This window comes from Pygocentrus nattereri, chromosome 29, assembly GCF_015220715.1.
Source record: "Pygocentrus nattereri isolate fPygNat1 chromosome 29, fPygNat1.pri, whole genome shotgun sequence".
NCBI classification, from domain to species: Eukaryota; Metazoa; Chordata; class Actinopteri; order Characiformes; family Serrasalmidae; genus Pygocentrus; species Pygocentrus nattereri.
In genome coordinates, this window is record NC_051239.1 from 19,632,584 (window position 1) to 19,655,292 (window position 22,709).

The following is a 22,709-nucleotide window of genomic DNA, read 5'->3' on the forward strand; positions in this document are numbered from 1 at the left end:
TCAATTATAAATTAAAAGACAGATCTTCCAGCCATCCAAGTGGTAATCAGGCAAATCAGAATCATGATAAAATCAGTGAATCAAAGCCAATGCCAAAGTGGATAATCAGGAAAACTGGCAGAATTCCTGGCCGGTAGAGTTTTGCGCTGGTTACTATGAGCTAATGTACAAACATCCAGGTGTTTACCTGTAGAAATTTAGGAGTTAAAAGTGGTAAAAGCTCAAGTGTTGCAGCCCCAGTTTGGTACAGAAGGTAGAGATTAGATGAAGCTGAATTTAGCTTCTTACTCTAATTTACTATTCTATCTTAAATGATGTAGCAGTTACATTCAGGTGGGTGTATGGGCACAAGGCATGTAACTGCTGCACTATTTAAGGTGGTATGGGAATTCAAATAAAGCAGGAAACGGAAAAGGAGAGATTAGCATATAAAATTCATTTCATTATACTTTTTTTGCATTAAAGATGTAGCAAACTTCATTTATGAATCGAGAGAAGACTAACAGCAGCAGCAAGAACAGCAAAAAACATGAAACAAAGAATAAAACAGCTACTTTAAGAGGACGAGGACCCGTCACTGAGCTGGTGGGCTGTGAGAAATCCTGACCTTAACCCACTTAGCTAACATTAGTTTGTAGCACACTGACAGTCATGATTGTCACAATTAAGAAAAAAAAGATTGACGGTCTTGATTTTGTCACTAGCTATCCACCACGGTTCTCTCGGTGTAGCTTATAAATAATAAATGAGAGATTTTAGAATGAGTGATTTTATAGGAAGGTCGCATCATGTCACTCCCAGTCTGAAAACACGTCCCACTCCGACGCTGGGTTGAAATGCTGCATGTTGGCTTAAACAGTGATGTTATGTGTAAATGAAACATGGGTCATCATCTTTTTCATAAATGCAAGTTGCTAAAACATAAGTCAGTTAAAAGATCGTCTTTCTCCTTTATATTGGAAAATTGAACCTTGTCCTTTGATTGCAATGTTTGGTGTATCACCTAAAGACTCTAATGTTCCAGCTGTTTACTCTGATGTCTTTGCTTTTTGTGCTCTTATAGCTAGACGTCTTATTCTGATGCAGTGGAAAAGCTCCACTCCACCTTCATTTGACCGTTGGCTTAACGATGTTGCTTTATTTCTCCATTTGGAAAAAATTAGACACACTCTTAAAGGTAAAACACGTAAATTCACTCATACCTGGGTTCAGGCAATCTGATGTCCCAGGTGGATCACAGTAATTTTGTTTATTTAATTATTTTAGTTATTATTATTATTTTATTTATTTATTTATTTAACTAATTTTTAATTTATTTTTGTATTTATTTTCTAATTTTATTTAGTTATCCCCCCCCCTTCTTCTATAGTAACGTTTTGTTATGAATGAGGGCGATAAGTGACAGGGTGGGTGAGGGCTGGTGTGGGTGGGTGAGGGATAGTAGGTGGGTTAGGTGGTTAATGGGGGAAAAAAAAAAAAAAAAAGTAATGTAATCAATCTCTGCCCTGTATTGTTTTCTATCCTGTCAACCCAATAAAGAGAAGAAAAAAAAAGATCGTCTGCTCTTTTTAAGTCAGAGCAAAAGCAAAAAGTGAATGCTAGCCTAGCACGCAGAAGAACAACTAAAGCAGCAGAGAAGAAGCCGACTTCAAAACCCCAAATTCAATTTGAATGAAATAATTTGGAAAAGAAAAAAAAAAAAAAAAAAAAAAAGAGTCTGACCCAAATCACAACAAAAAAAGCTATTATAATTCAAAGTATATCACATTACTAATCAGCGTAACCCTTTATCTCTCCAAAAACAATTAGGACAATACTGAATATGAAAAACACATTCTAGATCACAGACCTTGAGATACTGCTAATAATTATACTATCCTTATCTGTTTGGATATGAAATGCAGTGTTCATTTCCCTTCAGGGAGCAATTATGCTGATGAAAAATGAATTAAAAGTGAGAAAATCACTACTAAAGTCTGTTTTATTCAGACTCCGTGTAACTATCGGTGCGCAACAGCAATTTGACAGTCGTGAACTGATCTGATGAAGCGAGAGCTTCTCAGTTAGCATTACCGCTCTCTCTTGCCAAACATATGGGCCTGCAGATGTCCGGTGCTAAGGCTAGTGATAAATGTTACCCAACCCTCTATGATAGCTGTTGGGCATGTTCATAAATTAAACGTGTGCGCTCGCAGATTTGGCAGGCGAAATTTTGCAATGTGAATTATGATGTCTGAGCATAAGAATACAAGGTGTGCACACCACTTCAAAGGAAACTGTACTTTCTAAATAAGTTAATGTTGGTAAGTACAAATAACTATAACTTTCCAACGTCTACATGTATTTAGCCATAAATTCGCCCCTTTGGGTGTTAAATAGGTGGTCCTAATCTGCTTATTCCGCCTATAGCTTTTATCAGAGCTTGAATAGTCTGCTCTCTTCAAGTCTGGGAACATAAATAGAGAAAGCACACTAACAAGTGAATGCAGCAAACATAGTTTCCTGCGATAATTCTGTGACTGCCTTTGAACTTGTTTCTGTTTCTTTTACCATTGATGGCTTCATACACGTTAAGACTACTAATCGTATTCTCTGTGATTGTACAATTGTGTAGAAAATTTGCTTTACCTTTCATTTTTTTCCACAGCGGCTATTTTACGATAGTGTGTGAGTAGAAACTTAATAGTTGTCAAATAAAAGAGCATTATAAAAGTGCGGCAAAATTTGTGGTTGTAGTTTATTGACACCATTACAAATCTACTGTAACAAATCTAGTAAGAACAAAATAGAATAACGAATGTCACACTAACCATCCGAGAGTTGACACCATTTAAAACAGCCGTTTTGCCTGATGTACGAGAGCTGAGACATGTTTTTACTCAAAGCTGTATGGTCTGATGTCTGAAACCTGCTGTTGTGTTCTGAGGTGGCTTATTGTACAGGAATGATATCTACTTGCTGCGGCAGCATACAGTGCCTCCTCTCCAAGTACATTTAACCAGCACACCTCAAGAGCCAGCCTTGTTCCAGTTAGGCAAACATTATGAAGTGTCTTGCCATTGTTTGCATAAAGTAATTCAATAAGCAGAGTTTTTCAAACCAGTAGTAAATGAACTTGTACCACCGCTAGAGGCTGTTAACTCAGTTTAGCTTCAGCAGACACAGGCCTATAACAATCAGTTCTTTACAGGTATTATGCAAGCACTGTGCGGTACAGACATTGACCTAAATATGCATAATAAAATCATACAAGGGAATTTCACCTATTTTCAAAACGCCTTCATTATTCAGCCAATAACGTAAAAATTCGGAGAGCTCTGATATAAAATGGCTCATTGTAGAGAAACTTATTGTCCAGGATGTAAACTTAGAAACTTATTGTCTACAATGTAAATATAACCATTTTACATACTATCCAAAACAACCAGTGAATCTGCACGTTTTCTAAGTTATTTTAATGTAACGTTGATGGTAAAATACTGATAAATTGACAAAAACTAAAACTAAAACAGCTTTTAGAGACATTAAACTCTACAGAAGTCTGGTTCCAATCACCACCACTGTAAACAATTCTGATTCAAGAAGTTTCTCTCGATTGGCACCTTTCCCATCAAGCTACTCTAAATGAGCCTAACCAGTCTTAGTCGATAGGCATTAATTAACATACAGTGGAATTTTAAAATTGTCATTTTGTCTTTCTGGGGAAAAAAAAAACAAAAGTCACCAGCAAGCATCTGGTAGGCCAACATAATTTCCCAGATACCTTCTCTCTCATACACACAAAATATACCAATGTGACAAAGCCATGGATAATGTACAGTAATACACAACATGATGGATAACAGCATCACACTTCTGAATGCAAAGAATAGGTCCATGACTGCATGTGTGGTCATCAAGAATACGGAAAACAAATATAGACATGCATATACTCAAACAGCAACACAGTATGCATGGTCCACACACACACACACACACACACACACACACACACACACCCCCACAGGTAATCAGCCATGAAAACATTCAGTTACAGAAGCCACGCATGTGAATGGCAAAGACATTAGACACCGTAACAAACAAAGCAATGGTCAACCATGAAAGCATATATGGTTACTATTGCATTGCACAACTGAGAGAATGAGTTAATGTATACGTTCTCTCAAAACACGCTTGTAAAACACCAAAGATGTAGCCTGTGTCTTAGCTGTGAGCTGGAACAGACGTACAGACGTAAACACAGTGAGATTACACTCACAGCATAGTGAAGGTTTTGGAATATAACGTTACCTTTTGAGCCTGAGGAAGCTAAGACAAAAGTTTAAACAAGAAAACAGAGACAAAATATCACATGAGTTTGTGCGTTTGTATGTGACTAAATAATCTCTGAACTAGGAATGCACCCATCATGACTCTTTATGGCAGATTCCAATTGCGATTCCTTTCTAGCCAAATTGGCTGACGGCAGATTTTTTGGATGCCTTTTTATTGGTACCACTTTACAATAAGAGTACATCCATTAAAGGTACTTAGGAGAGTAATAAGTATTACTAAGCTGGTAATTAATGTAGCAATTAATCATCTAACCCTACTTCAGATTTTATTAAGTAGTTTATAATCATTACCCAATACTTAAGTTATGTCTCCATTAATAATTAGCTCATGACAGAAATGGTAACTATTTTAGATATTAGATATTATTAGGGAGCTTATTAATGAACTATTCATTTATATTTAAACAATGTCAAATGTTAACATGTGGTTTCATTTGATGGCTGTGTAATGGTTTTCCTAATAATTTTTTGGTGAATAATTTAGTTTGAAAGTCCCAATTTAAAGACTTTATTTGAGATTATCATACACTGCAATAAATTGCTGTGATTACTTAACCCATTAACTTCATAAAATCTAAAATAACATGCTATTTATAATGAAATGAGATGTTATTTAACCATTAAACCTGATAAAAATATATAAACTACTTAATAAGATCTAAAATAATGTTATTTCTCATCTGGCCTTCATGCCCTCTTTCTTAATCTTGCCTGGTTTCGACAAACAACACGATGTAACTGCAGAGGTTTTGCTTATTGTGCAGATTAATGCACAATGCCTGTGATTGGTCAGTACAAAAAGGCATGCCACTGATCAAAATTGGATCAGCCTAGGAATATGCATGGGTAGCACTGAAATCACTATTTGGAGATTCGTCACACTTCGTCGTGGGAACACAGGTTAGACAATCAAATATCAATGTTACGCTTTAACAGGACTGCAAAATGTCACATTTCTATGAGAAAATATATTATACTTTGCTAATATGAAATGAGTGCCTGAATATGAGCACGATGCCATAAACGTGTTGTTAACGATATGACAAAGAAGGCAAAGAGTGCGCGGTCAGTGCTCTGACTCTCTATTTGGCTAACTAGAACTACTCCAGCTTATGTTAGCTAGGAACTGACAAAGAAACTTGCTAACACGTCATCAACTGAGGAGGAAAGACCTCACGTAGAAGATGACGTCTCCAATGTTGGATGCCAATGATCCAACATTGTACTGGTTAGTTTTAGCTCATTAGCTCATCTGAAAAGGCAGCTGTTTTACTCATTCGAGATGAAAACCTACTGATTGGCTATTTTTGAATAATAAAGCATGTTATCAAGTTGAAACTTCCACTGCTATCATCTAAAATGTAAGCCTGTTTTTGCTTTTTCTTCCCTGTAGTTAACCAGATAGTCATTCACTAACTTCTAGGCGGAAGGCACATGCCTAGATGAGCCACAAGAAAACCACAGAAAGCATGCAAGCTTCATACAACCTGTGCAAACTACATTTCGGTGAAAGTATACCAAGGCGGGTGAATGCTACTGGCTATTGAACATAGTGAGTTACGCATAATTATGTTATGACATTTTGGCATAGATGTTCTAGCAGCTTTCAAACAGAGTGTAGGTGCACTTACCTGACTCATGTTATTTGCATTATAAAACAGATCGCCCAAAAATCAGAATAGCAAATTGACTGAAATCCAATCTTGGCAGATTCTGATTGTACATCCCTGCTGTGATCTGATTCAGGTTGAACAAACCTTAGAATTTGTAACCGGTAGATGTGCGAATAGATTCCAAGTGACATTAGGCTGCTTGATGGATTTACAAATTACTTAATGTGATTCAGAATTACAAATGAATTCCTCATTACATCAAGCAGCCTGATGGAAGTGCATTAGAAGTGCATTTTCTTAAAATGTTCCAGTACGGTAAGAGCAGATATTTTCATAAAAATTTATAATGCAATTTCCATTCCATCAATCCGATTTTTCATGGACAAAGAGATGCAAATGTCTTTTTTCTCAAGTCACTGCAACAGAAACATGGTCTTCCACATAGGGAAAAAAAGCACCTGGCATTAACTGAAAGGTGGAACATCTTGCAATTCATGCTTTTAAAACAAAAATGATCACGCAATTGTCGAGCATACACATACTCGGAATATAAAAACAATAAAGTGCACAGAAAAATTCTGTAACACAATGTCAGCTGAGGCTAAAATGAGAATCCTACTGGCTACTGGCTTTTTGTGAATAAAGACATGTGTCCTAAAATGAATTATTTTCTCTACACAAACAGCACACAAAAGGAACAAAACATATACCGCAGGGGTTCTCAACCTTTTCCATCCCAAGGCTCTCCTGTTTAGAACTTCAGAGCATACAAAGCAAAAATCAAGCGCAGAGCTTCACTATTATTTTAAACTCTGGCTAACCGGCTGCACTGCACGCCGGTTGCTGTGTTGTCTTAGACTGATGATGGTTAATTAGCCTGTGACCGCAATTTTTAATGTATACATCTCTACCAGCCCACTACGAATTACTGGCTCCCCCTGAGAACAGGCCCACGGATCACTAGGGGGTGATTCATGGCCCATTGGTGGTCCATGGCCCTCAAGTTGAGAAACCCTGATATACAGTATATACAGGACTGGAGGTTGAAGCTGTAGAGAAATGTCCTGTGTAAAGAAATGAGGAAAAAAAAGAACGGAATCAAGGAATGGTGAAGCTCAGACAGACAGAGTCTTTCTTTTCCAACCAGTCACCCTTTACCACTTCCATTACTCATTCAAAGGAGCAAAACAACCAAAAATCACAGCAGACAAACTCATCTCACAGAGGAGACATGAAAGAATCCGTTCAGTGGAGTGAAAGAACACTGATAATGCTGGAAGACGTGTTTGTGTTATCAAACTAGAAATAACATGACATTGCAGACAGTGTGCAAATGTACAATGGCAGAAGTTAGCACCAAAAATGAGATGAGCTTAAACAGCGCACAGTCTGTCCTTACCATCAGGCTTGATCAATCAGAATAAGTGGTTCATTATATTAACTCCTCCCAGGATCTTGTGCTTTGAGAACAAAACTCCTATAAATCTATTTGCAACTAGGCAAAAGCAAAAGGAGCACTAAATGCCCCTTCAGTGTTATTATAGGTACCAAAAGACCGTTGCACCTGTTTAGTAAATCAGCCACTGTCAAAAAATGCTAGTAAATCTGCCCCTAACAACTTTACTGTAGGAAAGCGGGGTGTTTTTAGACGGCTTCGGCAAGGTAACATCCTTTTGTACAATTACGTTAGAATAACATACTACAGAGACAGACAGGAGGCATGTGCAGATACAAAGGCTATGATAACGCACTACGCAATCCAAAAAATTGTGGCAGAAGGGACAGACTGTATTTGCTTTGTTATAGGAGCTATTGTGACCTGCAGCCATGTAATGCATCACTCTACCATCTGCTTCTATGTAATTAGGGGGTTTCTATTTAATTTCATTTTAAAGTCAAACTGATCTACACCCACTGTCGTCATTATCACATACTTTACAGTGTATGAGCCGCTAAAGCACACACTGAAGAGGTCTCACTAAAAAGATACAACAGGTTTATAGTACAGGCAGTAAACAGCGAATTCATTCTTTTGAAGAGGCGTTTCATTTTTAAATAAAATTAAAATAAAAAACTGTCACTACCAAAATACATTTCTGTATTTAAGTAAACCTTTCTGTGTTTTAAAAATATAGACAGATAAGTTTGCCTTAGGCTGCAATAGCTGCTTCATAACAAAACAATTATGATTTCCCACAAAACACAGACAACATAAAACAAAACGTCTGTAAATTAAATTATGAATTCATCAGAGAAATTGCTTGTGGAATAAAAGAATTCTTTAATATATTCGTTGTGGCCTTAGGCACTGCAAAATTCCTCCCCGTAAGAAGCTAATTCATTAAAAACAAGATGTGAAAGATCCAGATCTCCACTATAGCTACTATACCACTTTATTACTGTTCAAAACTGCGTTTACACGTTAGTATTTTTAAGTTCTGCTCAAAATGAGCTAAAATTGTCACTACAAAAACATTCACAGTCAAAACATTTGGTAAAGTCTGGGTAGTGTAATGATTATCCTGTTAGTGATAAAAGTTAAAAGTTATTTATTTTATTAAAATAAGCATAATTATATCCGAGTCAGTTAAAAGTATGAAATGTGTTTTCAATTCTGACTTTGAACCTATTTGGTAGAAATTGGTCCAAATACAATGATTGTTATTCAATATGCTAATTTCACATCATCATACGTTAGACTAAATTCAGTTAAGCTAGACCAATTATACTCTCTTTTTAATGAGACTTGCAGTTGGTCAGTGCTATACAATATGCTAAGAAAAACAGTGTTGCTTGTTCGTGCAATGTATTACGATAAAATTTATTTTGGACATATTGACCAGTCCACCTCCAGAGTACTTCAACAGCCTCAAATTGTATTTCTTTATTATTGTTCCATTTAGTCATTGCCAACTATCCTTTTTCATGCAGATGCCTATGGTATTGTTGGGAGTCAAACTGGTTATCTTCTTATGACAGGGCCAAAACTCAGGAACCGCTTGCACACCGTGCGAAATGATAAAGTATTTTTTATTACTGCAGAACTTCATGGCATTAAATTACTCCTAGCTTGGGTTCATTTACCTTCTATCTACATTAATTACCCATTTTATCAGCTCCACTCACCATATAGGAGCATTTTTTGGAATTCTACATTTACAGACTGTAGTCCATCTGTTTACCCACCTTTACCCCATTCATCAACGATCAGGACCCCAGCAGGACCCCCACAGAGCAGGTACTATTCTGGTGGTGGGTCATTCTCCGCACTGCAGTGACACTGACGTGCTGGTGGTGTGTTAGTTTGTGTTGCGCTGGTACAAATGGATCAGACACAGCAGTGCTGCAGGAGTTGTAAACACTGTGTCCACTCACTGTCCACTCTATTAGATACACCTACCGTGCTGGTCCACCTTGTAGATGTAAACTCAGACACAATACTGTGCTGTGAAAAAGTCTTTATCCCTTCACCTGATTTCTTCTATTTTTGCCAATTTGTCTCATTTAAATGTTTCAGATCATCCAACTCATTTTAATATAAGATAAAGATAACACAAGTAAACACAAAATGCAGCTGTTAGATGATCTTTACATTTATTGACTGATTTATTCACAACCTACATCACACCCGTGTGAAAAAGTAAATGCCCCCCTAAACCTAATGACTGGTTGTGCCACCACTCGGCAGCAACAAATGCAAATGTCTGCAACAGCTTGAGTCCCTTTACATCACTGTGGAGGAATTTTGGCCCAGCCTTCTTTGCATAGTTATTTTAATTCGGATACTCTGGAGGGCTTTTGAGCATGAAATACACTTGCCACAGCATCTCAAAGGGATTCAAGTCAGGACTTTGATTCAGCCACTCCAAAACCTTTATTCTGTTTCTTTTGAGCCATTCAGAGGTGGACGTCTGTGCTTTGGATCATAGTACTACTGCATAACCCAACTGAGCTTGAACTTTAGGTAATGAACTGATGGGCAGACATTCGTTTTCTGATAAGGAGCAGAAGTCATGGTTTCATCAATTATGACAAGTCATCCAGGTCCTGCAGAAGCAAAGCAGCCCTAGACCATCACACTACCACCACCATGCTTGACTGTTGGTATGATGTTCTTATGGTGGAAGGTGGTATTAGCTTTATGCCAGATGTAACAGGACCCATGTCTTCCAAAATGTTTCGCCTTTGACTCATCAGTCCACAGAATATTATCCCAACAGTCTTGGGGGTCATCTAGATATTTTTTTGGCAAATATCTTTAGCCTTTGTGTTCTTTCAGGTCAGCAGTGGTCTGCAGTGGTTTGTCCTATGGGTGCCATTTTGGCGCTGTGTCTTTCTTACTATGGACTCAGGTACATTGACCTTAACTGAGCCATGTGAAGTTTGCTCCTTTGTGACCTCCTGGATGAGTCGTTGATGCACTCTTGGTGAAATCTTGGTAGACCGGCCACTCCTAGGAAGGTTCTCCAGTGTTCTACGTTTTCTCCATTTGTGGAAAAAGGCTCTCAGAAAAGCCTTAGCTATGATTTTGTAACCCTTTTCAGGTCGGTAGATGTCAGAGACTTTGTTTTGCATCTGTTTCTGAATCTCTTTAGAACGTAGCATCATGTGCTGCTTTTGAGACCTTCTAACATACTTCACATTGCCAGGCAGGTTATATTTCTGTCCAGCGTGACCGCATGGAGCGGGTTTTTTCATTGCTTCGAAACTTGCCAGTCATTGGAAAAATGCCACGATTTTGTCCCGCCCCCGGTCGCTGAGCGTCTCTGGGGGTGAATGGAGCTGTGGGCGGGTCTGGACACGGAGCTTCTGCAAGATGATTGGAGGATCAGTCGAAAGGCTGAATCCCGTTTTGATTGACAGCTATTTTGACCTATTAACGCCATAAGACAAACTGCAGCCCATTTCTTGGTGTTTGGTGAAATTACTCGCACATTTCCACTGTTCATTGTGTAAATAAAACACACTCATAGTTTTTCCTTGTTTCAGTTTAACATTTCAACATTTCCTTGTCTGAGTTTAATTCGTTAGTTTGTTCAGTCAGTCGTTCACACTGTTGGCTAGGTCGAAGTGAACTACCCAGCCTGCAAGGTTCACACAATGGCAGACAATGCTAATATTGTCGATATGATTTTGGCAATTTTACCAGTACTGTATAATATGTACTGTTATATATGTACTATAATATTACTCTATGTACTGTATACTGTATCCAAAAACGGTATTTATACTTTTATATGTATATATATATATATATATATATATATATATATATATATATATATATATGTGTGTGTGTGTGTGTGTGTGTGTGTGTGTGTGTGTATGTATATGTATATATATATAAACACATACATGCAGTGCAAAACATTTTTATTTTTCATTTACTGTTGAAAATCAAATATACTGATGATAATGATATGGAGATATTATACTAACAACAAGAATCAGTATATTATGTATTTATATATTTACAGACATAGGGAGAGGAAGACAGATGATACTAGTAGGCTTTCTGGATGCACCACAGAGCTGCTGCCTCAGAGCTTCTCTGTGAATTAACATAATAAAAGTTGACTTATGGTCCTGCTAATTGCTGGCAAGAAGGAGGGGGGATGTCCTGAGGATCCTGAAATCTCAGTCATGCTAGTGTTAAAATGAACAGGTCTAGCAGATATGATGTCTGGGTGTGGCTAGTGAAACTGAACCAAGTAGTCAAATGAAATTGATTAATTGGTTGATTTAGTACCTAAATGGTATTTTTTTTCTTCAATAGATGAAATCATCATTTAAAATATATAAGCATATTGTTTTTACTTGAGTTATCTTTGTCTAATAAACGTAGTGTGATGATCTAAAACTTTTACTTGTAATTAATATGCAAAAAACAAGAAATTGAGGCAAATACTTTTTCACAGCACTGTAGCTCATCTGTTGCTGCAGTTTGTGTTGATCATCTTCTAGTCCTTCATCAGTGGTCAGAGGATACTGCACACAGGACGCTGTTGGCTGGATACTTTTTGTTAGTGGACTGTTCTCAGTTTAGTAGTGAAATCGAGGTGTTTAACAACTCCAGGATAAAAACTCCACACCTGCTGTGTGTTGCTTCTGCATAAGTGGACTTTGGCCTCAGTAGAAAAGTGGAACTTGTATGATTGATGGTGCTGCCTGCATTGTAAACCTGTTGCACTCTTTTATGTGAGACCTACTCACTTACCAGTACCACACACACTAACATGCCACCACCAAAGCAGGCCTATGAAGTATGCAGTGAAACAACTCCTGTCTGTAACTGTAGAATGACAAAGCGCACCTGTATAGTAAGTAGAGCTGTTAAGATTTCCGATGAGCGCGGATGCAAGGCAAGTGTACCAAATAAAGTGGCCACTGAGTGTAAATCACACATCATTTCCAGTGTAAACTCAATATTTGCAGTAGAAGTTGCTGGTAAACTATAGAAGTTCTTAATCTGGTGTTTACTTGAGTTTAAAATGGGAGTGTGAATTTCAGTGTATTATCCTATGAAAATTGTTCACTTGGCATTTTACAATGTTAATGTCTAATAAGGAAACAATACATATGCTTTATAGGCATATTTGTGTGCCTTTAACTGCAGTTTATGTGCTGCTGGATATTAAACCTAGCAAGGTGTGCTACATGTGGCATTACTCACTGTACTATCGATGTAGGCCTCGGTCCATACTACGTCGTGTTCCTGGTCGATCACCTTCGGTCTACTGAGCACGTGCAGGTACTCCATCACATTTTCTTGAACATCAGCTAAGGTGGAAATCTGGGTAAAATAACCTGAAAATGAAAAGAATAAAAATCATGTACAACCAAATGACAACTGTTAACTAAAAATATATATATATATACACACACACACACACACACACACACACATATATATCGCTGTTGTCAGAACAAAACTTGGTAACTTTACAGGAGAAGCAAAAAACCTACTTTACATGTAAGTCAATGGAACCAGACTTTTTCACGAGTGATTTACAGCCATTTCTTCCAGTACACTCATCATAACATTTACATACAATGTAACAGCTATTCTCTCTCTCTCTCTCTCTCTCTATAAAAAAAAAAAAAAAAATATATATATATATATATATATATATATATACATACACACACACATATACACACATTAGTCATCAAGAAGGAATAAAACATCTCCTTGCACACCTGTCCTGGCTGTACTGTATCTACAGTGCTGAGGGTACTGAGAGGAAGTTAAAGGAGTAAAAATAGATCAGAAAATATTCCCTAGTGATCTATTTCCCCAACAAGGTCTTCCCTGTCCAGAAGCCATCCAAGCAGAAAAGCGGAGATGCAGAGCCATCAGAGGAAGGCATTGGAGGGGAAAATCAGGGCACAGGGAAATTGATTTTCAGGGTCGCTGTGCTGCGCATGACTTTGTACGCAAGACAGATCGAAGATCTCAAACCCTCAAATGCGCACATACACAAACACAGACTCGCCTATATTCATGCTGTAGATAAGCAGGACATGAGTATGTCTTACATATAAACCTATGTATGTACTAAAATTGCTTGTCATGTTAATGATGCCACAACATGTGAATGAAATAAAAAAAAGACACTATATAATATAAATAAAATAAAATACAGCTCATCAGACCTAGCACAGGACTGCTTGGGGTGTGACATGCGAAGAGCATGTAAAATTGGCGGCATTCAGTCCATGGTCCCCAGCCTGCTGCACCACTGAAGTAGAGCTAAAGCCTACTGGGTCCACTTACGATGGGACAATGAACAACAGCCATGTGATTGGCGAGGATATTATACACACACTTCCCAAGATTAGCACAGCCCAGTTTATATCAACAGAGGAGAACGTTGGCGAAAGGAGTTTTATTAGGGTCTCCAGATGATGGGACTCAAGCTCGAGTTGGGTTAAGAGAGAATGTGTTTGGTTTGGATTCAAACTTAGAATTGTGTCAGGCTATATTCAAATCCAGGCCAACATTTCTGGCCCAGTTAATTCTCTACCACACGCACGTACCGACTGACTGAAGGAACTAGTATATAAACGAGAATCATAAATCTATGACGGCACTTGTTCCAATTCTAACCCAAGGGGCACTGCTAGACTTTAGCCCTGGGCTAGGACCACAGTACTTAGACTGTAAACATTATAGCCACTGTCTGTGGTGTACATGGTTTATTCTCACGGAACCGCCTCAAAACATATCTATAAATATTTGCCATCTCTCAGAAACAAAATATTTCTATAATTTAGTAGATCAATTGGAGCTCTATATGGCACAACAGAAAAGGTTTGTATAGTTCATTTTTCTATTTTAGAGTTAAGGCTGTCAAAGTGTTGCAAAGAAAAATGTTACTAAAAATCTATTTAAAATCAATTCAAACATTCATGTACAACTGTTTGTGCATCCAAAAAAGAAAACATTAAGTTGTAGCCATTTGAATTTTTTAAAAGTTTTTTTAAGTATTTGTCACGTTCGAGCAAATAAACCATGTAGTGTTTATATGGAAGGACCGCATTGCTGATTTACACTGGTTGAGATGGAGCAAAAAGAAATTCATCTAATAATATTTCATAGCTTAAAGATTTTAATGATGCATTCTAAAATGTTAATGGCACTCCAATTCAAATAGGGTCCAGTGACAATGTACCCCTTAGACGTCAATCAATTTGTTCAGATGGACGATGATATCGGTATTGGCAGATAACTGCTTTAATAAAATAGAATATTCAATCTCATTTGTTAGCTGCACATGCCTGGGTCAGCTCCTCCACAAATATTAATGCTGTGGTCTTTTTCCCATATTGCTGTTCAGCCACTAAATGGTGCTATAGAGCCTTTCTCTATTTTATAAGGTGCTGCATGGCCTTTAGTCTCTAACTTTACAACTGTGCACACAAACACATTCTAGCAAGCACACCCACTTCAAGGCCAGTCTGGCTCACAGTGGGCTGTCACCTTCCCAACTGTGTCGCCCTCACCCTCTAATCACTGTAGCAACGGGCTTCTTTAATCTATTGCCGGCGGTGAGGAGAGGACCCCCTGTCAGTTTTATCACAGACTCAGCTGGGACAGCCACTGGAAAAAAAGGAGCTAAATTTAGAAAACTTCAAAATCTCAACAGCTATAGGAAACCAGGCTGGTCGTGTGACGCAATACGGCATGCTAAGCTTGTGAAGTCAGATAGTCAGTTGCCAGCCATTGACAGGGAAAGCTCTGATACACAGTCATAAACCAACATTCACAACACACTAAATAGCCAGAAGTCTTCGCTCGTCTGGCTTCACACGCATATGAACTTGAGTGAGATCACATTTTTAATCCATAGGGTTTAATATGATGTCGGCCCACCCTTTGCAGCTACAACAGCTTCAACTCTTCTGGGAAGGCTTTCCACAAGGGTTAGGAGTGTGTTTATGGGAATTTTTGACCGTTCTTCCAGAAGCACATTTGTGAGGTCAGACACTGATGTTGGACGAGAAGGCCTGGCTCACAGTCTCCACTCTGATTCATCCCAACGGTGTTCTATGGGGTTGAGGTCAGGACTCTGTGCAGGCCAGTCAAGTTCTTCCACACCAAACTGGCTCATCCGTGTCTTTATGGACCTGCTTTGTGCACTGGTGCGCAGTCATGTTGGAACAGGAAGGGGCCGTCCCCAAACTGTTCCTACAAAGTTGGGAGCGTGAAATTGTCCAAAATCTCTTGGTGCTGAAGCTTTAAGAGTTCCTTTCACTGGAACTAAGGGGCCGAGCTCAACTCCTGAAAAACAACCCCACACCATGATCCCCCCTCCACCAAACTTTACACTCTGCAAAATGTAGTCAGACAAGTACCGTCTCCTGGCAACCGCCAAACCCAGACTCGTCCATTGGATTGCTAGATGGAGAAGCGTGATTGGTCATTCCAGAGAACACGTCTCCACTGCTCTAGAGTCCAGTGGCGGCGCTTTACTCCACTGCATTCCACGCTTTGCATTGCGCTTGGTGATGTAAGGCTTGGATGCAGCTGGTCGGCCATGGAAACCCATTCCATGAAGCTCTCTACGCTGTTCTTGAGATGATCTGAAGGCCACATGAAGTTTGGAGGTCTGTAGTGATGGACTCTGCAGAAAGTCGGTGACCTCTGCGCTCTATGCCCCTCAGCATCCGCTGACCGCTCTGTCATTTTACGTGGCCGACCACTTCGTGGCTGAGTTGCTGTCGTTCCCAATCGCTTCCACTTTGTTATAATCCCACTGACAATGGACTGTGGAATAATTAGTAGTGAGGAAATTTCACGACTGGACTTGCTGCACAGGTGGCGTCCGATCACGGCACCACGCTGGAATTCACTGAGCTCCTGAGAGTGACCAATTCTTTCACTAATGTCTGTAGAAGCAGTCTAGGGCACAGCTTAACTAGAAAGTTTGGAATTCCATAACTAATAAGAAAACACATTTTTTGTATTTCTGTATATTTAACTGTAAAGTCTGTGTTTTGAGAATCATTATCTCCAGTACTAGTACAGGACAACAAAGGCTATTTAGTTAACTTAAATCTGTCTGTAAGAAAAGCATCGTTTCAAATGAATTACTTTCAAATGTGAACAATAAAACATGTTACATGGTGGCAGCTTTTCATGTTACTATGTAGTGGAAACCTGCCAGCCAGTCAAATTGACCATCACTGGAAATGTTTATAGAAACTGCTTGATATTAACTGAACTGTATTCATAAAACTAACAAATGTATATGATTTTAATATTTTAGCATAGTTGAATATTATTTAGTTTAATCAAAATGAAATTCATTCATAACAGATGGTTCTGCCACAAACTGCACATGCACTTGGCTAGAGGCTAAATGCAGGGCACATTTGACGCTGCTGCAAATCCAGTTTAAAAATGTTCCTTGCCTTACTCAGATGGAGCTCAACCATCTTTCTCCACCTCCCTCTCCGAATCGCTGCTTGAGTGGTCGGATCTCATTGTTGTCCAGACACAGTGCCCTGTTCAAAATGTACTTGTAGCCAGCCAAAGATTTATAACACATTTGATTGGCTTATATGCCACAGCCTATACTATTTCCTATGATCTATTTCATTCTACTGCTGCTGCTTATTCTGTTTTACATCGTACTTTGCACGTTCTTTTTAAATATTTTCTCAATCAGATGAGGTGAGTAGTCTACTGAGTAACTGCTGATTAAATGATGACCCACCTTGCAGGGATGCATATGGTCATGACCACTAATTGCCTCGCAAGGGAGAAACACCCAACCTTTTTTTGCTTTTCACTGTTGATCTCATAACAAAGTACCCCCCTAATTTAGTAAAAATGTGTTTACGGAATTTTACTATGTTGAAATTGTCCCAAAAGTACAAAGCAGTCAAAATGACCATCTTGACCTTTCCAGTGTTAAAGCTACACTCAACAGAAGCAACATGGCTTTTAAAAAAGAGCGTCTTGGCACTGCACCAAATAAAGTGTGGCTAAATATCCTAGTGGCAACAGAACTGTAATAATTTAAACGGTGCTATATCCACTTATTAATGACTGTGGCACCACTAGACCCTTGTCTTTTAACCAGTAGCACCAGAGTCAACTCTATCGACTCCAGTGGCAGGAATCAATTAAGAAAGCCTGGAGTTCTGCATCCCTATGTAGAGCTATGAGAACAAGTTGTGACCGTGTGCATACAAAAAAAAAGTTGAATGAAAAGCCTGCCTGTTCTAATATCAATAATGCATTGGATATTAGTCATTATCATTGGTTTAACACTTAGGAATTTGTCAGTTAATGTTTAATCGGTTGATCATTAACCTCCCGGGTGTGAATATAAATTATTGGCTGACAAGAAAAATGCCCAGTGCAAAAAGAGGCTGGTACCATAGAGGCATGACAGGTTTGATCAATTATCTCAAATACGGTCATCCTTATCCTGCTCCATACCAATTCAATAAGATCACATCATATTTTTCTACTGCTGCAAAAGGAAAGGAGTCTTTTCCACACACCTGCAGTACAGGAGCTGCTCTGTAACTACCACAGTAACAAGAGCATCACATTATTATTAATATTATTGTTAAATATAGTTTAGAACACTAGTATGTAAGCAGAAGAAAAGGTTAGTGCAGCTGTTTTGGAATTAAACATTGATTAAAAGGGAGGTTTATCTGGTTTATGAGACGGACAAGTTACTGCTTTTAACCTGAAACCTGCAATTTGCAGGGAAAACGGTAGGTAACTTTTAGCCTTTATAACTTCAGAACAATTTAAGCTACAGTAATGACCCACATATTAGGACATTCAGCAGACCAGCCCCCAACCAGCTAGTGCGATCAAGCTGTGACATCAGCATCATCCAAAAATCACCCAAAATCCTGCTGCTCTGGTTTTTTGGGGGGTTAAAGGGTTAAAATAGACTCTGCCTTCCTAATCCACATTGATTTCACCCACCTGTGACCATCCATCAGCCAGAAATACAGCTCCGAAGTCACTCAAAATCCACTTGCTACTGTTATATTACATCTCACACAGGGTTAAAAACAACATGATTCACACACCAGAGCACTCAGAGGAACCTGCCATCACTAGCCAGAGTGAGAGAAACCAGCTCTAACATCACACAACCCAGAAATACAGCACAAACACACAGCTAGATCCTGTAAAACCTGCTATTAGCTTTCTGCTTGAGCCTTCACAGGGCAACAAAAGGCTTAAAGGTTTCTGAGTATTCAGGTGCACATTCAGAAATACCAGTGAGCGAAAGTGTGTTTGAGCCACTCCTAGTAAGAATCTATTTATAGTAATTATCTTGGTAAGGCAGACCCTGCCTCGAGACCTTCGATCACCCCTTTTCAAACAAGAGGCATCATTTTATTAGAACTGCTTTCTCAAGGTCACGCAGCTTTCTCACTCATTTCGCCGTTTCTTTTGTACAGCTTTCTGCTAATTAGTTGGGACCTACAAAGTTTTAGAGTAGCAGCATCACAGTAGTAGAATTACCTCATGCGCCTACATGAAACAAGACGTTTGAATGGTAGTGGCTTACAGGTGGACACGAACTACTTACATAACCTTTGCTATTTTATTTGTCTTCTATGCAGCTCTCATTGGTTGAGTCATCCTTTGCTGGCTTTCAATCACAGAAAATGGGGGGTTGAGCAATAATTGAAATAAGCTCAGATTACAGGCAGCATGGCATCCACTCTGTTGTCGCCAGACACATGAACACCTGAATGACAAGCCATTTATTTACACGGAATTTTCCCATCTCACCGTCTCCCTGCGCTCATTAAAGAGGCTGTCCAAATGTTTGCAGAGTGGCATGATGGGAAGGGAAATTGAGGAAGCCCAACCTTTGTTAGCACAGGCCATCCATTTCAGATTATCAGCGAAGGCAGACTCCCGCCCAATCAGGTAAGGGAATATACGGACCTGTGGAGAGGAAAGCAGATATTAGCCGTCACTCATTTTTAATCGCCTCAGATAGCTCCGAAGCCTGCTAACTCAAAAGCAGATAAGGCTGTAGCTCCCCCATGTACTATCTGCAGTTGATTAGTTTGGTCTTCGTATTAGGTTTATCTGTTTGCTTTAACAGGCGGTGGCCAGCCAGTCCATTACAACTTTGTGCATTCTAATGCACCTATCAGCTACCAAATGAGTGAATAAACTCAGTGATTACAACATTTAAATACTACGGCTTAACCTGCTGTTGAGGACGGTAGCCTCAATAAATGTGTACTTACCTGATTAAGCAACTTATAACTTGTTTTGCAGATTGGACAAGTAAATATACATATTTACACACACTGTCACTTATAAGAGCAGTTTATGAAGTGATTTAGTCCTGGAAATACAGAAATAGCCCCACAATACATTATTATCATGTTATTACTTTAGACAACCAATTATTGCTCCACTCCTCTAAAGTCTACTGTTAAAGTTTACACTTTGTTCATTAAACGGTGACGTAGACAAATCGACCATTTAAAAAACACACTTTACCTTTTACCTTTACATTCACATATTTAGCAGGTAGTTTTATGTGTGAAATGGCAAGCGACATTCAAAATAGGGTCCATCCTTGGATGTTCAACAAATTCCTTTATTTGGAATAGTTTATAATGGCAGTGTAATGGCAGAGTCTAAAGCTGTATTCGGGTGACGGAGCATATTCCGCCCAAAATGTGGAATTCCTACGTCGGAATGCAGATTCTTGCTGTTTTTTCCATTGCATGTAAAATTGAACTGGAGCGTGAACAGGCCACAGTATGCTGTTGGCTGGATATTGTGGGTTGGTAGACTATTCTCAGTCCAGCATTGATACTGAGATGTTTAAAACTTCACTGTTTGTTTGTGTGTGTGTGTGTGTGTGTGTGTGTGTGTGTATCCCATTCTAATAGCCATAAAAGTACTCCACCAAACTTAAACAATCAAATCTCCTTCAAATCCTGAAAAAAAATCAGTATTTCTATTATTAATTGTCTCCTTAGGGTTAAACATCAAGTATACCTCATTCAGTGACTATTTTGTCCCGTTGGATTTGTTATTATTAACAATACTTATTTCTTATACATCGTTCATAGATATAATTAACCCAAACCTCCTACACCAGCTAGGAAAATGTATCAAATGTGAAATGAATTGTACACGTCATTACGCTAACCTCCTAACCTTTTTAGTAGACATGCATGTGCACAGTTTGTGTGAGTTTGCATATGTGTGTGTGTGTGTGTGTGTGTGTGTGTGTGTGTGTGTGTGTGTGTGTGTGTGTGGATGGGGATGTCTAGAGGAGACAAACAGTTGCCAGATTGTGGCTGTTGTCTGTGCGGGTTCAGGGTTACGAAGGTTGCCAGATTGTGTTATTCCCCTGTCCGGGTTCCAGCTGTGTGCCTGGGGAAACACAGCTGTCCTCCTCAGCACAGCTCTGCTCTGCTTCACTCTGTCAGGCACCACCAGTAGCATATGAGACTATCTGTGTAATGGATGGAGAGGCACAGAAAATTGCTATGCAAGAACATCTACGGGGATTAGTGTGTCCACACATATCAGCATGTGTTACTTTGTCGTCATGTTTTTGTTTCAAATATGACGAAACGATTTAAGCGTCTCAAATCTTCACGGGATATCCAAACACTGGCGCGTCTTCCAAAATATGCTTAAAGTACACCAGTTCTGAGTCAGGATATGAAAGTTGTCCTAATAGGACGCAGCGATAGACTAGCAAAATAATAGATTCTAGCTGGATTTATTTTTCCTGAGGAGGTACTGTGACTGCACTGATTTAAAATGGGAAACTTTCTTGCACAAATGCTGTCATTTGTGTTAATAATGAAACTAAGCTTCTATTTTGACAATAAGTCTTTAGTCTTCATAAGCAATACTTTCAGAAGCAGGTGCCCTGCTAGTAGGGCCACCCATAACAATAAGCTGGAACAGAAGGTATCAGAAAGTCCTGGTTAAAGTACAATAACAAAACCTCAGCAGTATGAAATTACACTTCAGAAATCATCTTGCTGCTTTCGTCAGCAGTCATACTGCTAATAAACGCAAGTATGTTCTACTGGAGGTCATATAGGCATATGGTGGTTGGTGTAGTGTAGTGATTAACACCTCTGCCTTCTACGCTGTAGACTAGGGTTCAATCCCCTGTTTGGACAAGCTCCCTACACTATACCAATAAGAGTCCTTGGGCAAGACTCCTAACACCACCTTCGCCTACCTGTGTAAAATGATCAAATTGTAAGTCGCTCTGGATAAGAGCGTCAGCCAAATGCCATGAATGTAAAATTACATAACACTACCTCCACCATGCTTGAGAGATGAGGTCGTATGCTTTGAATCGTGAGCATTTCTCCATATTATTCTCTTCCAGTCATTTAGGAGCAAGTTGATCTTTCTCATCTCTCGATAAGACGTTATTCCAGAACTGTACAGTCTGTTTGCGATAGACAGTTAAAATAACAATAACTTCTAAATATTACAGACCTGACTGTGTTTCTATCTTGCTTTTTTTTTCAACTTTGCTGGATGTTAAATATTACATTAAATGTCATTTAAAAAAATATTTACATATTTTACACATTACAATATGTTCCCTTGGATTTTTGAAAATCAGACTCATATCAAACCACAGTGAGACTGGTTGCTAAGGAGAGCAGTTAATTCAGGATGGCCTAACCATCAGAAATGAAAGTTCCTGCAGCTCATTTTGAAAGCCCTCTGATGACCAATGACAAGATCATCAGACAGCTCTTGGGAGGTGGGTGTACACTTAGTAGTGGTTGGTACAGATTCAGTAGACTCAGACAGGCTGATAGAGCTCTGTGGTAATTGCACCCATGGCTGAGCAGCCCTCTTTACAGTCCCTCAGCCAGTAGCTGATGGAACCAGAAACGGCTGCCCTGCAATTAGCTTTCCTCTAACTCTGAAAGACCACATGCAGCAGTATCTGCACTACGTGATCAGGTACAGAGCAAATTGAATTTTGGAGCCTGGGGCATGATGTCTCCTGCTCTGTGTGGTGTGTTATCCTCAGTGTTTATCCATGATTTTGCACACATAGCTACTAAATTACACTATTGTAGACTTTTAGACAGAACATTGACTTAGTACTGTTTACATCTGGGCCAATAACGCACCAGCAGTGGAAAGGTAGTTTAGGTGAATGGCTGTAGAACGCTTGGCCTTGTTTAGCCTTTTTTTGATTGGTGCAAACGTCTAAACCTTGGCATTATCGTCTCAGTGGTGTCTGTT

The 22,709-nt window shown here is 39.0% G+C and overlaps 1 protein-coding gene across 3 annotated transcripts in view; it reads right to left on the bottom strand.

Moving 5' to 3' along the window:
• The window catches only part of cacna2d3a (calcium channel, voltage-dependent, alpha 2/delta subunit 3a), a 338,457-nt gene that overhangs the window by 128,090 nt on the left and 187,658 nt on the right, over positions 1-22,709 (bottom strand). The window contains exons 12-14 of one of the 3 annotated variants that reach the window (XM_037536195.1): positions 19,310-19,388; positions 12,621-12,754; positions 4,291-4,299 (exon numbers count right to left, since the gene is read on the bottom strand). In XM_037536195.1, coding sequence (XP_037392092.1) covers positions 4,291-4,299; positions 12,621-12,754; positions 19,310-19,388 — 222 coding nt within the window. Of the gene's footprint in view, positions 1-4,290; positions 4,309-12,620; positions 12,755-19,309; positions 19,389-22,709 lie in introns of all 3 variants that reach the window. The other 2 variants (XM_037536194.1, XM_037536196.1) reach the window with 2 other exon arrangements.